This window comes from Capra hircus, chromosome 5 (assembly GCF_001704415.2).
Source record: "Capra hircus breed San Clemente chromosome 5, ASM170441v1, whole genome shotgun sequence".
Taxonomy (NCBI): domain Eukaryota; kingdom Metazoa; phylum Chordata; class Mammalia; order Artiodactyla; family Bovidae; genus Capra; species Capra hircus.
In genome coordinates, this window is record NC_030812.1 from 115177553 (window position 1) to 115194163 (window position 16611).

General features: G+C 62.4%; 1 protein-coding gene across 2 annotated transcripts in view; it reads right to left on the reverse strand.

The window, feature by feature from the left end:
* Window positions 4529-16611, reverse strand: part of WNT7B (Wnt family member 7B) — a 54173-nt gene continuing 42090 nt past the window's right edge. For both annotated transcript variants that reach the window (XM_018048903.1, XM_018048902.1), the window contains exons 3-4: window positions 13068-13339; window positions 4529-7295 (exon numbers count right to left, since the gene is read on the reverse strand). In XM_018048903.1, the coding sequence (XP_017904392.1) occupies window positions 6816-7295; window positions 13068-13339 (752 nt within the window). In that variant the 3' untranslated portion in view covers window positions 4529-6815. The remainder of the gene's footprint in view (window positions 7296-13067; window positions 13340-16611) is intronic.

A 16611-nucleotide genomic window follows, 5' to 3' on the forward strand; every position in this document is an offset into this window, starting at 1 on the left:
GAGGAAAGGAGAAGTGGGGAGTGCGAGTTCTGAAAAAGCTGGAAACCATGAGACTCAAGGGCCAGGCTCCCTCCTGTCCTCCCAGAACCTTCTGGAACCTGGTCAGCGGTGGGGCAGCTGTCCAAGCTCCACTCTCCCCACTGCCCAACACCCCCACACTCCAAGCTCTGTGTCCCTCCAGCCACCCAGCCCCAGGTCCCGCCTGAGACCCTCACTCGCCTCTGCTCCTGACCCCGAAGCGTCTCTTTCCCTCCGGTCTCGCTCCCAACCCCTCCCTTTCCTCCCTTCTCTTCGAGGCCTCAGCTCCTCCAGGGAGCTTAGCTGACAGCCCCTCAGGGTCGGTTCCCCACCCATCTTGCTCCCACCCCTCCTGCCTCCCCTGCAGCCTCAGGGATGGGGGCAGGGAGGAGGGATGAAGGGACCTGCTGTTCATCATTCTGCCCCTGTCCTGGTTTGAAGCTATTAAGGGACCTGATTTCAGCCTCAGCTCTGGGCTCCACCAGGCCCAGCCAGGCCCCGGACCCCAAGGAGATGAGCAGTGATGGATGAGGGGACAGAGGAATGTGGGGAAGAGTGGCGTGCTGTCCTGTCCTGCTTGGAGGAGAAGGGGAACTCAGGAGCCAGCAGTGAGGGTCTGAGCCAGAAGCCAGGGGAGGGACTTGGTCAAATGCCTCCAGCCCACTGCGGGCCTGGGGACCCGGTGAAGCAGCAGAACAGCCCCCGTTGTGGCCCAGCCCCCGCAGCTCAGGCAGGGGGCTTCCAGAGCTGCAGACCCCCGGAAAGGCCTCCTTGGGGGTCCTGCCTGGCCTTACCAGCAAGACCCTACGCTGGGCTAGTCTGGGTGGACTGGAGTCCTAGAGACCACCCTGGGGCCTGAGGGTAGGTGGGCTGGCCACCCACAGGGGACGAGCAAGGCCACCTGTGCCCAGCACCTGGAGGGCGTCCCAACCCGGCACTGGCCTCTGCCTGCAGGTGGAGTAAGAGGACTCCTGATCCAGGGCCCGCATCTGGGCCGCTTCCTGGCGAGGCCGGAGGGCTTGCTGTTCCTTGGCGTCCCAGGAGGCTGCAGGATCCCAGCTGAGCTCAGGGCAGCGTGCCACCCAGACCTCGAAAGGACAGGCCAGCCAGAGGGACCAGCCAGGCAGTTCTGCCTGGGCGCTGCTCATCCCTGGCACCCTAGGAGCAGTGCCCGCCCAGGGCAGGCTGTGGGTAGGCCCTGACTCCCCCCCTTGCCAATTCATTTGGCAGACCACCTGCCTCAACCCAGGCCTCTGCTGGGCACTCCTGGGGGTGCCAGGCCTCCCTGTGGCCCCCTGCGTCCTCAGACCTACAAGATTCCCAAGATTCCCGGATGCTCAGGCCAGGCAGCTGAGTCCCCAGGTCCTACAAGACCAAGGACCTGATGAGGAGGCAGGGGCATCACAGAGAAGGGAGGTGGGCACAAGCTCAGACTGGGAGCAGGAAGGGCAGGGGTAGCTGCAGGGGAGGACCAAGGTGATGATCAGCTGAGCCTCCTGGCTCCCGGGGCCCCTGCCCCAGTGCCGTGCCTCCCAGGGGACGTGCTCTGCTCAAGGGCCCTCAGCCTGCCCGTCTGCCTGAGTGCCAGGAGCGCTAGTCCTCACTCACCTCTCGTGCCCTCCTGGGCCCTCAGGCTCCCTAGACCACAGCCCTGCTTGCCCCAGGCCCCTCTTCCCTTCACCAGGTCCGTGACTCCACCCTCCTGACCCCTTCCCACCTCCCGGCTCTAAGAGGTAGGAAGTTCACCCAAGTGTCTAACCCAGATCCCACCTGCTGCATTTTAGCCCAGTCTTCACCATTCTGTGCTCAGTGAAGACAGCTGCCGTCATCTCCTCCCTGGACCCACTGGATCCCTGGATCTCTTCCCACTCATCTCTGTGAGGCCTTGGACTAGGCCCCGGGGCCTCAGTGTCCCCTCGTGGGAGTTGGCATGGAGCTGGGTAGAGGGAAGATGCCATAAATTTGAGTTCAAATCCCAGTTCTGCCTCTCATAGGCCAAGGACCTGGGACAGAACCCTCTATTCTCTGTGCCTCGGTTCTCCCATCGATAAAACAGAATTAGCACCGACCTAACTAGGGAAGGGGTGTTGTGAAGTTGTGGGTAACCGTGGGCCAGAGCCAGGCACTGGCATGGTGGGGGGCCTGCTCGCTTCCCAGCCTGCTTGGGGGGCCAGTCATAGCAACGAGACCTCTCTGCCCACGAGGACGGAGAGCCGGGATGGAAGGTGAGGGAAGGCCGGAGCCCTGGCAAGCTTGCTGGGGGAAGGTGGGCGTTATGGGGGAGAGGGTTGCAGGCCGAGGATGGGAGGAGACACAGCTGCAGCGAAGACTGGGTGCGAGGCGGGAGTGATGGGCAGCTCTGGGGAGGAGAGGCTTGCTAGCAGGGTGGGGGCTTTGCGTGCGGATGGGGCAGAGGGTGGCCGTAGGGGATGAGACAGGTCAGGAAGGACTTCCAAGGCCGCAGCAAGGAGACAGACTCTGTCACCACGGCCACAGCACCCCTGGGAGCGCTGGCCACTGGACAGCAGCTGAGTGGGCAGCCCTGTGGGGAAACAGGGTGGGAGGCCTTGTTGCCAAAGCTTGGCCTAAGCAAGCTGTGGGCAGGAGCGCCCCCCAGACAGAGAAAGCAGGAGCGCTGGCCTGGCCAGACAGCCGGCTCCCCTGCGTCCACTCTACAGAGGGGGACGTTGCAGCTCAGAGGTGTGGGCGAGCCAGTCCAAAGCCCTTTCCTCTCTCCCAGGCCGCCTCAGCCTGGTTGCACCCCTGGAATGGGCTGCCCTGCTTAGGGCAGGAGAGAAGCGAAGGCCTGCAGCCCCCAAGGGGCAGGGGCAGGCTTGAACCACCGCCATCTCCAGGGCCAGATGGGGCCTCCAGCAAGGCTGAATGCGTGAGTGAATGAATGAGTGGCTGGTGGAGACATGCCCCCAGGACTGCAGGCGCCCTCCATCCCACCCCAGCGTCCCAGACCCTGCCCTGGGAAGCCCTCATGACCCACCAGCCTTGGTGATCCTTGCTGTCTCGTGCACAACAGTAAGGCAAGCCCGCAGAAGCTGCATTCTGGGCAAGTTCAGAGGCACGACGGGCCTGCACGCCCGGGGCCCACAGAGAGAGATGGGGGCACGGGAGTCACTCGGGGCTGTGGGGGTGCTGGGCTGCCTGGGGAATGCTTCTGAAACATCAGCCTCAGAGGTGGCGCCTGGGCTGGGGTGGGGGGGTCTGGGGGCCCCCAGACCAGGCCGGGCCGTGTGGGCTCAACGCCTGGGGCAGGGCTCCTTGGAGGGTGTGTTGGGCGGCCCTGGGAGGCCGGGGCTGGGGTTGAACCGTGGCCAAGCAGTGAGTACAGTCTGGGCACTGGGGCCGGGGCATTCTCAGAGCTCTTTCCTCATTCCTGGCCCTGTGGGAGTAGCCGGACCCTGGCGTTCCTCGGCCGCCGCCACCGCGGACGCGCTCACTGTCTCGTGGGGAGCAGGGGCCTCCTGCCAATCTCCCCGGGGCCCCTGGGGCCTGGTTTGGGGCCCTCCAAAGCTCGTCGACCCCTGAGTCCTGGCCCCAGCCACCTCCCACTCTGGAATGGGGACGCTGATATATCTGATTCAGACGCTGATAAATACGGGGGCAGGGGCACCAGAGGCTGTGCCCAGGGCAGAGGCGCCGGGAGGGACAGAGCTGAGATTTCAGGTCCAGGGCTCACCCCATCTCCCTCCCTCTCCACGCCCTGAGGGGCACGTCCTCCTCTGAAAGCCCACCTGGGAGCCCCTCCCTCTCGATCTGGGCCTGGGTGCCCAGGCGGATGGGGGCTGCGTGATGCCAGGCTGCCTCGGGACAGCGGGCAGTGGCCAAACCGGCCCCACCGCATGCCTCCGGCCCTCGGCAGGAATGCCATTCATCCTCCCTGCTCACAGGGCCTCTGGCAGAAGCAGTGAGGCCTGATGGCCAGCCAAGGGCCTGCGGAGGGACCCTCGGGCTGGGACCTCCTCCCAGGGACCTCGGGCTGCCTGGCCTCACCTGGAGAGGGCAAGGAGCGCCCCGGGGCAGGGGGTCATGGAGTCAAAACCCTCCAGATACAACTGGACAGACCCACGGGGACCCTGAGGACAGATCCCACTGGGGTCAGAGGGGGAAGGAGACACAGAGGGAGACAGATGGCCAGGGCCTCCCACCTTCAGCCCCCTTCTCCCGAGAGCAGCTCCCAGGCCATGACCCTCCTGCCCCTGTGGCCTGACCCAGGCTGTCTGGGGAGGCCTCAGAGTCTGTGTCCAGCCCCCCAGCTGTGGCCCTTGCTTGGTGGGGACAGGCCCAAAGTGCTTGGGGGCAGGCAGGATGAGAACCAAGCCCCCACAGCGAGGTGTGAAGGACGGCGTGGGAGAAGGGCCATCAGCATAGCGCCAGCTCTGCCCACACAGCAGGGTCCAAAGGGAGGGGGGCCTTGTCTTCAGGGGCCTGCTCGTGCGTCCCTCTCCCACCCCCGAGTCAAGGGCTGCAGAGACTTCACACACTTGCTTCTCTGATTCCAGCTTTATTGGAGCCAAGCGCTCCCCTCCCGGGGAGGCCAGACACAGCCCATCAGAAACCCGCCAGCTCTCCTGAAGGGGTGGGGGGGGGGCAGCCACCACAGGGACACACAGTGCCTCGGCTACCAGCGTCCCTGCCTGGGCCACACGACAGCCCCGCCCCTACCCGAGGGAAGGGTGACATCCTATTAGGGGAGGGCGGGGTCTCGGTGGGGGCCACCGAGTAGCCGAGGGACAGTGCACGTGACTTGGTGGCATCAGGGGCCCCAAGGGTCCAAGGGCCGGTTTCAAGCAGAAGGAGGAGCCTAGCTCGGGGACAGCGCAGCCATCCCCCCGCCCCCCAGTACCCAGTGTAGGTCACAATAATTTAAAAGACACTATAGACATTTCGACGCTATATAACAATATAAGTTAACCAGGTTTCTTGGCAGAGGATGCTAGGCCTGTGGACTCAGCGGGGTATCCTGGGACTTGGGGTAGGGGGTGGGAAGGGGGCTGGGGGGCATTCACAGTGGCCTGGGAGCTCCCAGGACAGCAGCTGTTGGTGGCATGTCCTGGCATCATGGGGGCAGGCAGGGTAGACACCAGGGCCACGGCCCAGTGTCACTCACCCCAGGCTAGTGTCCAGCCCACTTGTCTGGTTAGTGGCCTGAAGACCATCTCCACGGGATTCTGAGAGAAGACGCCTTAAGCTCAGGACAGGGACGAGCGCACGGACGGCGGTGCACACAGACAGCGGTGCACACCGTCCTTTCCAGCCCCAGACACCTCGTGCCTTGGTCTCCCCAAACTGGGCAGGAGTACTGGCAGAGGGCATGCCCAGCGCTGAGTCTCTCCCCACCCAGCCCACAGCTTAGAGTCAAGCAGGACCCCTTTCCATTCCTGTCTCCCGGGTTTCAGAGTAACTTAACCTCATGGCAGGGTCTGTGTGGGGTGGGGGCCACGGATGGCTGGAGGGCAGCCATCTGCTGGCGCAGCAGGTGGGACCCTGGTGGAGCAGTGCCCTGGATCCGAGCTTTCTCAGCACCAGGGTCGGGATGAAAGGACCTGGACTGGGCAAGAAGACCACCAGAGAAACCCTCAAAGGCACCTCGAGGCAGGGCGTGGACCCCATTGAAGCTGCCAGGGGGAGGAAGGGCACAGCCAGAGTTTTCCAGGCATGGGGACTGCCTGTCACCCTGGGTGTCCCCAGAGCACGTCCTTCAAGGTCAGGAGCCCTGGGACGACCGTCAGGGAGCCTGAGCCCAGGTGAGGGCCTCCACTCACAGCCTTGTGGGGTCTCTCGCTAGTGCTTGAGCTACTCTGGGCCTCAGGGTCCCCATCTGTCAAATAAGGCAAATACCCCTGAACTGGCCCCCTGTCCCACCAGCCTGCCCCGGCATGGTGCTGTCCTGGGGGTCCAGCTGATTCCAGGGTGGGAGGGGGTTCTGTAAACCAAGGGGCGTCAGGCTGGTGGGGGGCTGGAAGAGCAACAGCACTCAGGAACGCAGCACTCCTGGAACCTGACGTGTGTGACAATCTGATTTGCTAGATATGATTTTCAAAAGAAAGGAGGAAGGGGCCAGAGGTCCCTGTCCGTGGCTCTCCTCACAGGCTCTGGGCCGTGCCCCCTGCCCAGCTCACGTGGAGACCACGTGCACTGGCCACCTCCCCCCGGACAGGGCCATGCACAGGGATGCTCCCGAGGGTACCCAGGGGCCAGAGAGGGGAGCAGAGGGCGGCAAGGGGACACACTAACAGAGTACAGAGTTAGGACCGGCTATGCCTTAGTGCTAAAATCCTCTCCGGATACTAAGGAAACATAAATAATTTTTGTCGACATCTGCCCAGACTGCCCAGGAGCCCAGTGACTGCTGAGGCCTGGGACGAAGTCTTTCTGCGTCCTGTACCACCAGGCTGGGAGAGAAGGGCGCTCGGAGTCTTGTCGCTTTGCTTTCCGAGCATGCGTGTGTCCTTGAGGTTCACTGTCCCAGAGAAAAGAAATACACTGGGCGCTGCTGGGGACACTCATGCCATCGGCCTTGCCCTCTGGACCAGCTGATGGGCACTGTTTTGCCACAAGAGGGGACTGGCGTGGCAGGAGAGAGCCACTGGTGGGCCAGGAAAAGGTGACCGCCCCGTGGGAGCTCTCTCGCGCCTGGAGCGCCCACCTCATGCACACACCTCTGCCCGCTCGGTCAGGCAGGCGGGAGCAGAGCCGCCAAGGGCGCGGGGCGGGGCCGCGGGCAGACTGGGCGGGGCCGCGGGCGGAGCGGGCGGGGCCGCGGGCGGGGTGGGCGGGGCCGCTCACTTGCAGGTGAAGACCTCGGTGCGCTCGCTGCACGTGTTGCACTTGACGAAGCAGCACCAGTGGAACTTGCAGTTGCATTGCCAGACCTTGGTGTACTGGTGGGTGTTGTAGCCGCGGCCGCAGCACATGGTGTCGCAGCCGTCCGCGCCGGGCGACGTGCGGTTGCACAGGCGGCCCTGCGTGCCCACGCTGCCCGTGGCCGCGTCCTCCTCGCAGTAGTTGGGGGACTTCTCGATATACACCAGGTCCGTCTCCATGGGCTTCTGGTAGCTGCGCAGCTGCTTGATGCGCAGGAAGGTGGGCTGGCGCAGGCGGCTGGCGCGCACCACCTCGACCTGCACGGCCACGTTGTACTTCTCCTTCAGCAGGTGGCCCACCTCGCGGAACTTGGGCAGCGTGGTCCAGCACGTCTTGGTGGTGCAGGAGCCTGACACGCCGTGGCACTTGCACTCCAGCTTCATGCGCTCCTCCAGGACCTGCGGGCCACAGGGCAGGCTCAGTGTGGGCTGGGGAGGAGTCCGGGCGGGGGCGGGGGAGGCAGGTGGTAGGGGGCCCGCCACCTCACCTCCATCTGACCTGGATCTGGCTATCCACTTCCCACCGTGTGACCACACATCAGTGTTTCCTCCTCTCTGGGCCTCAGTCTCCTCATCCATGAAATGGGGTTACTGACCACAAGGTCCCTAACTTCATGGGACCCTATGAGGGTCCCCGTGAGAATGTTCAGAACTCAGCAGAGCGAGACGTGTGCTCATCAAATGTGTTCCACGAGGTTCTCACAACCCTTCAGGGAGCTGCAAGTCAATGCACTGATGAGGAAACTGAGGCTGGGTGGAGGGGCAGGCGCGGGACTCACTGTGGCAGGTGAAGAGCTGGTGCACGCGCTCTCCAGGCGGGGCAGCAGGCCCAGCAAGAGCAGGTGCTCAGTGAATGTGGACCCCCCTCTGGTCTCTCCTGTCCCCCGGCTTGTCGCTGGTGTAGGCTTTGGCATGCAGTCAGCACTTAATAAGTGGCTGTTCAATGGAAGCCTGGCACGCACATGGAGCTCTGCACACCTTTGCTGAAGGACGGAGTGGGGGCAGGCGGGGGGTGAGCGCACGGATCAGTGAGGCCCAGGCGTGCCGTCTGCTGGGAAGCCGCCCTCCGACCAGTGTTGTTCTTTCTCCCCAGCTCCCTGAGGGCCCGTGATGGGTGCAGCCATGTGTTTTCCTTGGGCCTCCCTCCTTGGCCCCGGAAGGCTGATTCCCAGAGCCAGCCCTGACCCCGGGCACTCATTTACTCAGATCGAAAAGGCCCTGCCAGCCGGGCCTGATTAAAGATGGGGAATCATTAGCTGCCGCCCCACGGCTGCACAAGGGCCATTTGTCAGCTGTCTTAGTTCCCGCTGGCCCCATCGCGACAGCCCAGCCCTACCTGGTCTTGGCCACCCTCTGCCTCCTGGTCCAGAACCCCAGCCCTGACCCTCAGTGAATGAATGAATGAATGAACAAATGAAAGAGAGAGACAAACATCCCACGGTGTTGGTGACTGCCCAATCCCTTTCCTGCCTGCCCTGATCGCACGGGCCCTGGACCAAGACACAGAGCAGGACGTGCAGGGGCGTGTGAGAGGGGGCGGGTGCCTGGTGTGGGGGCTTCCTGGGGGAGGTGGTGCCTGTACTAGGTGTCGACAGAGGAGCAGAAGCTCGTTAGACAAAGAGGAGCAGCGCTCCAGGAGGGGTGCATGGCGAGGAGGTCTGGAGAGCCGCCACCATCAACACGAAGGGAAGATTCGACCCAAAGGAGCACAACGTGCGGCCAGCGGCCTGAAGTTTAGGGGGCGAGGGTCTCCTCTCCTGTGCGGATGCTGTTCTGGGTGGAGACGGGAGGAGCTGGGGAGGAGGCAGCAGGGAGGAGATGGAAGGCTGATGCTCCACTATGGGCGGGCCAAGGTGGGGACGGACCCCATGTTCGGAGGAGGGAGAGGGGGCCCAGGGGAATATTCAGAACTGGAAGCGCAGCACTTGATGACTGCCGTGGGGCGTGTGGGTCAAAGGCACTGGCCAGAAGTCTGGTCTGGGGGTCTGTGTGAAGGTGCGACCACTTCAGAAAAAATGTATCTAGGCCTCTCCTCTGCCTCCCACCCCTCTCCTCACTCTTGCTCATCCCAGTCCGACCTCTCGTTCCCCTCCCTCCACCCCATCCCATGATCATCTTTGCTTGGACTGTTGCGTGCTAAGTCACTTCAGTCTTGTCTGACTCTTTGCGACCCCATGGACTGTAGCCTGCCGGGTTCCTCTGTCCATGAGATTCTCCAGGAAGAATCCTGGAGTGGGTTCCCATGCCCTCCTCCGGGGACCTTCCCTCTCCCCGAAAGCCCCTCACTCTACTAATCTGCCCTTCAGAGCTTGGATGCTTCCTTGGCCTGGTCACTCTGCCTGCCATGGATGCGCCAGGCCAGGGGCTGACCAGATGCATAGCCCTTTCAGAGCCCCAGCCTGGGGGGCAGCTGGCCCCACGCCATGCTGCTGGCCCAGGAGGCACCTCCTCAGATGGGCGGAGATGGCCAGAGCCCCGGCAGAGTGCCCAGGCCAGCCTCTGTGCAGGCCAGGTGGTCCATCGGTGCCGCTGAACAGCTGCCCTCGCCTCGCTCTGCCACCCACCCTGAAGCCCTTCCCTCCACAGTCAGCGTCAGCTCCTCTGTGGACAGGCTGGTGACAGTGCGCAGATGAAGTCGATTGGACTGCTGTGCACAGAGCAAAGGGCTGAAGCCTCGCTTGGCTGGGTCCCCGGGGCTCACTCTCCCGGGAAGTGATCACAGGATTCAAGAATGTGCTGTTTCCGGCTCCAGCGCCCTCATGATAAGGGAGAGAGAGATGGTGGCGCCAGCCCCCACTGCCCTAGGAGACCACCTAGGAGGGTGGAGAGCGACCCACCCTGCCCAAAGGAGCTGCTGGCTGAGCCCTGGGCCTCACTCCTGCCCTAGGGAGCTCCAGAAAAGGGCAGACTGGGGTTCTTCCCAGAACAGGGGCTGGCCTACACTCTGGGGAGGGTGCTCAGTTAGGGGGAGTCCCCGGTTGGTGGACCAAAGCCCTGAGGAGCTCAGAGTTGAGCAGGTCTGCACGCTCAGCTTGCCTGCTCCTGACCCACGAGGGATTCAGTGGGCCGTGTCCCAGTCTGGGGTGGGCTGAAGAGTGTCCTCCCAAATGTGTGTCCACTCAGCCCCTCAGAACGTGCCCTTCTTTGGAGATCGGAAGCTTGCAGATGTAAGTAAGGTAAGGCTAGCGATGAGATGGTCCTGGTTTGGGGGGCCCTGAGCCCAGGGAACTGTGTCCTTGTAAGAGACAGGAGAGGAGGGAACACAGACGCAGAGGAGGGGCCGTGTGAAGACAGAGACCCAGGCTGGATGATGCGGCCACAAGCCAAGGCCTGCCTGCAGCCCCCGGAGCTGCAAGAGGCCGGAAGGATCCTCCCCCGGAGCCTCGGGAGGGAGCTCGGGCCTATGGACACCTTGACTTTGCGCCTCTGGCTCTGTGCGAGAACAAATTCTTCTTTCTCGAAGCCACTTTGCTGTGGCAGCAACAGCCTCCTCTCCTCCTGACTTGCTGAACTCCGTCCAAGGCCCAGGGGCTGGAGGTTGGGCCTGGCTGCTCTATGAGTGGGCCAGGGTGCCCAGCACCCAAGTGACCCTTGAAGGTCTGGACTCAGCTCTCCAGGAAACCTCAGAAGCCGTACCCACCAGTCTCAGCTGCCATGATGAGCCCCCACGGGGCCCTGTGTGGTCAGCACCACTGGCCTTTTCCAAGAGCTCAGACTACACACGGGCTGCACGGCCCCACGGGGTTGGGGCTGTTGGAGGGGCAGGGGGAGGGGCACAAGATGCCTGCAGGGAGGAGATGGACGTGGGAGAGGGACAGGGCCAGCCAGGGCCTCACGGACAGCCGGGGACAGTGTCAGCAGGAGAATCCTGGCTGCCGACCACGTTACAGGCCTTTGCCGTGGCTGCCCTGGCCCCGACAGGCCCTCGCACGGCTCATCTGCATCCCCTTGCCTCCAACAGTCTGCTTCTCCTTACAGCATGGCTTCCGGGTTTCACGGTTCCACCCCAGTCAACCCCTGCCAACATACTGACTCTTCTCCATCCCAATTCCTCCCACTCCCCGAACAGCCCCAGGCCCATCACCAGCCTCCTGTTGTCAGCCCTCCTGTCTTCCTCAGGCCCAATCCTGCTAGTCTCCACTTCCCCTATGCCTTTTTACCATCTGGCAATTGCCACCCCCTCTCCCCCCAGCCATCAAGTCCCCAAATATAAAATGGAGGCAGCGAGACTGTTCTCCCAGGGGTGTGGGAAAGCCCCTGCTCAAGACCTAAGCCCCTGCAGAGGCTCAAAGGGGATTGGTTCAGTTTAGACTTCAGATGTGCCTCCTCCTCCAGGGAGCCCTCCTGGTGTCCTCCATATAAGTGAATCTCTCTTTCCTCTGCCCTTCCAGACACAGATCACCATTGCCTGCTCCCAGAGAATGGATCCTGGGGCTTCCCTTGTGGCTCAGATGGTAAAGAATCTGCCTGCAATGCCAGAGACCCAGGTTTGATCCCTGGGTCAGGAAGATCCCCTGGAGAAGGAAATGGCAGCCCACTCCAGTATTCTTGCCTGGAGAATTCCATGGACAGAGGAGCCTGGTGGGCTCCATGGGGTTGCAAAGAGTCGGACCTAACTAAGAGATTAACACACACACACAGACACACAGACACAGAGAATCCACAGCCTACATGTTGTCTGTGAGCTCCATGGAGGTCCAGGGATGAAGACTCATTTCTTCACTCATTTGTCCATCTGACAATAACTGAGCAACCACCGGCTGCAAGGCAATCTCCACTTCTACAAGATGAAGTCAAAGCCTGGGCCTGGCGTTCAAGGCCCATTCTGGGCTGGCCCCTGCATATGTCTCAAGCCCTGTCTCACCCACCCCTGGTGCTCCCACAAGCCTGAACCCTCTGCAGCTGCCCCCTCTTCTCCGGGTCCCTCCCCGCCCTCACCCCTCACACTCTGCTTCTGCTCTTCTCAGCTCTGGAACGTCCTTCAAGGTCTCCCTAGGACACTACTGCCTTCAGGAAGTTACTGCCACCCCTCCCTCAGGCCCCTGGGCTCCCTGCATGTGGACCCACTGGGTGCTGGGAGAGCTCCCACAGCCAAGGCATATCTCACCCCACCTGTGCCCTGTGCCCAGCATGATGCCTGGCACACAGACGGGGCAGGAGCACTGGTTGAGTGAATGAGCTCAGCTCTGGGCTTGGGGGCAGAAGGCATTTTCAAGTATTCTTTGCCTGGAAAGGCTAGTCTGTCCCTGGCCTGCAGAGTCCCTCAGGCCCTGGTGCCCTGCGTGCAGCCCCCGGGGCTGGAGAGCCAGACCCAGAGGCGTTCCGCTCAGCTGGCTGCCCTATCTCGGGCCATCTTGCCGCCATGGCAGCTGCTCCTCCCAGCCCAGTATCTGGGGCCCTCATCTCCCCGAGGCGGGGCTGGACTCACCCTGACTTCTTCCCCACTGTGTCCCGGCTTGAATGTCTTCTATTATCACGCACCTCTCTGCACCCCACCCCACGCATGAAGCTGGCTGCTCGAGAGTTTCCAACTCAGTTCCTGCCTTTCCTCAGGCTGCTCCTGCTTCCTGGCACCACCCCTTCCTCCAGCCTCTCAAAATGAATCAAAGGCTGCCTCCTCCAGGAAGCCTTTCTGGGTGTATTGGCATGACTCCTACAGGAGCCGGGCAGGGACACAGACTATGGTCTAGAGGCCTCCCCCCACACGACGCTTGCCAGGCCCGGCTCCTACCCTATGTGCAAAAAGGGTCCCCGTCTCACACCACTGCCCACCAGCTGGGGGCTGCGGACACATCCCGTCTCTAGTCCCACCCTGTTTTCAAATCTCTGCAATAGGAATAGAAAGGCCCACCTCTTGGAGCTTCTGGGATGGGCAAGTGATGGCTTGTGCTCAGCACTACCTACCCAGCACATTCAGGCCTCAGTTCACCAACTCCCTTCGCTAGAAGAGAAGCCCAAATCTCAGAGAGGTTCAGACCCTCCCTGGATAACTGGGTAACTCAGTTGTCACGCCTGAAGCAGGCCTGCCCCGCCCCGCCCCTTCCAGCTCCTGCCCCGCCCACCGCCGCCCCGGCCCGCTCACTGGTCGCATCACCCCGCCCCTCCCAGCTCCCGCCCCGCCCACCGCAGGCCCGCCCCGCCCCGCCCCGCCCCGCCCCGCGCCCGCCCTACCTTCCTGCCCGCCTCGTTGTTGTGCAGGTTCATGAGGCGCCGGGCGTTTTTCTTGATCTCGCGGGCGTCCACGAAGCGCCGGGAGAAGTCGATGCCATAGCGCACGTCGGCGGAGCAGCCGCCCCACTTCCAGCCCTCGGCCTGGTTGTAGTAGCCCTGCTTCTCGCGGTCGCAGCCGCAGTTGCTGAGGTTGCCCTGGCTGCAGGCGGCGGTGACGGCGTGGGCCACGCCGGCCGCGGTGATAGCGTAGGTGAAGGCGGCCTCACGGCTCCCTGCGGGGAGTGGACGGGTGCGGACCGTGAGCCCCGCAGGCCCCGGCCCCAGATCCTGCTGCCGACCAGCCGTGTGACCCTGGGCTCAGCCCTGGCCCTCTCTGAGCTTCCGATTCAGCCACGTCGGGCTGATGGAACCCACCTGGCGGGGCTGTCATAAGGACAGTACACCCTGGGCACTCGGTGCGTGCCCTGGCCCTGCCGCCAGCACGGAAGGCACTTCTCTTTCTGTCCCAGGAGCCTGGGCGGGGGCCCAGTTTCCTCCTGGGAGACAGCGCAGTCGGGGATCCTTGGAGGGGCTGTTTGGGGTCTGCACCTCTGCCAGCCTCCCAGCGCTGCTCTTCAGGAGCGGAGCACCTGTGCTGATCACTTTAGGGGCGCCCACCCCACCGGGCAGGGGCCAGGCAGAATCCCCCCAGCTCGGGGTCCACTGACCCGGAACCCCTTTGCTGCCATCTCTCTCTCTAACCACCGACTGTCACCCCTCACCAGGCCCTGGCCGCCTGAGTCTTCCTTCTCCATCACCCCTGCCTGCTTCAGGGCCCACTGAACTGCCAGGCTGGGGCACGGGTCTCCCCTGCCACCCCCACTCCCCCGCCATCCTCCAGGCGGATGTAAAGTGCAGTTCCGCACACACGTGTACTACATACATATTCCCTCACTCTCCTCTGCCTGAGCTGGAAAGGGAAGGCCTGAAGCCCCTGCAGGCTTGGATCCCCAGCCCTCTCCCTATCTTCCACCCCAAACAACTCAAATTCCGGTGCTGGTCACATGCTCCTGGAGGTTTCCTGGTCTTTTGGGTGGAATTTCCTTCCCTTTCATGCCCAAATTTTTACAACCTTCCAATGTCTCCTCCTCCAAGCAGCCTTCCCAGACCACCAGCCAGAAGACAGCCCGGGCTGCCTGACCACCCTCAGTGGCACATCTGACCCTCTCATTGCTCTTGACACTGTTCACCTGGTGAGCCCTACCACTGGGACTTCCTGGCTCCATGTGGGTCAAAGGCCCCTTAGTTGGGCAGTCCCAACTTGAATTCTTTATTTCCCATGCCCCGTCCCCTGCCTGTGCATCCAGCCATCCCAGCCCCAGTCTCTCGGGGACCCCTCCCCTTGCCCACAAGCAGAGAGGCTCCCTGAGGGGAGTGTGTGACTGGGACTGTGTGGTCCCCAGCACCTGCCACTACGGGTCTGGAGCTCAGCGGTATTGACTGGACCAAAGCCCAGCTCTGGTGAGCGGGAATGGTAGTGCTCTCTGCCACAGCAGGGCGTGGGCCGGTCGGACTCGGGGGGGGGGGGCCTGGAAACCCAGGAGCCCTCCTTGCACAAGCCCAGCACTTGTGCTCCAAGAGTGCCAACATGCCCTGTGTGCTTGCCTACTGTCCCTGTTGTTGGGAGCTGGCGTGGTGCCCCCAGCTTGAGAGAGGGTTGAGAGTCAAGTTAGGTCCATTCCACAAGCATCCACTGAGCACCAACTGCCTGCCCGGATGCTGGCCGTGTGTTCTGGGGCCCACCTCCTCACCCACCAACCGGCTGAGGGGGGCTTATCCAGAGGGGATCCCCACTCCCTTAGGAGGCTCACCCTTGGTGGGGGTACTCATCCTCAGCAAGTACCTACACTCTGGGGGCTCACCCTGGGGGCTCACTTATCTGGGGTTCCTGCTCCTGGGGTTTCTCCCATTCAGGATGAGGACCAAGGTCTCAGGGGCCCAGGGCGGAGGAGGCTTTGGTTGGCCTCTGCCTTTCGGAGAGGGCCATGGCTTCCTGGAAACTTCCATCCTCTGAGAAGAGCTGAGGGAAGGGTGGTGTCTGACATCCCTTCCTCCCCAGAAAGACCAGGGGCTGCAAAGGGCACGGCCTTCCCAGGGCCTTGCTGCTCATCCACCCCTCCTCCCAGGCAGGCCAGTCCTGCCTACATTTTCCCCTCCTGCCTGGGGACCACGCTGATGGCACTGCTCGGTCAGAAGTCAGCCTCAGCCCAGTGAGGGGCTCTTGGAGAAGCACGGAGGAGCCCTGGTCCCGCACCATCCAGGCCACTAGCCAGGAGCACCAGACAGACAGGGGCAGGGAGAGCATGGTGTGAAGTGGGCGCCTGAACTCCTGTTGGTGTTGGTGTCGCCAGAACCCAGCAGAGTCTGCTGACTCTCACGCATGGGCATGCATGGGCAGGGGAGGTGGCAGTGAGCTTGAGGGGTTCCAGGAGAGGAGGTGACCACAGAGCTCTGTAAGGAAGGGTGCAAGGAACCATGGAACCTCCAAAGATTCCTCAGTCTGCCTCTCGGTGCAGGGTTGTGGGTGGGGTGGAGTAGTCAGGGAAGGCTTCCTGCAAGAGGTGACATCTTAAAGTAAGTCTTAACAAGAGGTATGTGTTAACTCATCATGGTGTGTGTGTGTGAATGTGTGTGTGGTGTCTGTGAATGTGTGTGTGATGTGTGTGAATATGTGTGTGGTGTCCAAGTATGTGAGCGTGTGTACATGTAGTTGTGTGGTGGGTGTGTGTGGCGGGTGCACGCTCCTGGTGCATGTGCAGCAGGTGCAGAGGTGTGCAACAGTTCGGTGTTCCCGGGCCAGGAGCAGGAGATCGAGAGCTGTGAAAAGAGAGGTGGCCCAGGTGCCAGGGAGCCAGAGATGTCCCGTGAAGCAGGTGGCACTTTCTGCTGGTGTGGGGGTGAGCGAGAAGCTGCGGGGTTTAGATCTTAGAGCCCACGCTGGCTTCCGGGGGGAGGGGCTCCTGGAGCAGATCAGCGGAGCTGTGCTTCCCTCCTCCTCACCGGCTCTCACAGCACCAGCAGCCCCTGACCCTTCGTACATGTTCTCATCAACCTGTCCCGACGATCGTGTGACAGGTTTTATCCTTATTCCCATGTCACAGGTGAGAACACCGAGGTACACAGAAGCTGTGAAGTGAAGTGAAGTGAGTCACTCAGTCGTGTCCGACTCTTTGCGACCCCATGGACTGTAGTCCATGGACTTCTCCAGGCCAGAACACTGGAGTGGGTAGCCCTTGCCTTCTCCAGGGGATCTTCCCAACCCAGGGATGGAACCCAGGTCTCCCTCATTGCAGGCGGACTCTTTACCAGCTGAACCGCAAGGGAAGCCCAAGAATACTGGAGTGGGTAGCCTGTCCCTTCTCCAGGGGATCTTCCCGACCCGGGAATTGAACCATGGTCGCCTGCATTGCAGGCGGATTCTTTACCAGCTGAGCTCTCAGGAAGCTGTGAAACGAGGTGTTAATGGATGAAGCAGGACTTGAATCCAAGCCCAGCTTTGCAGAGG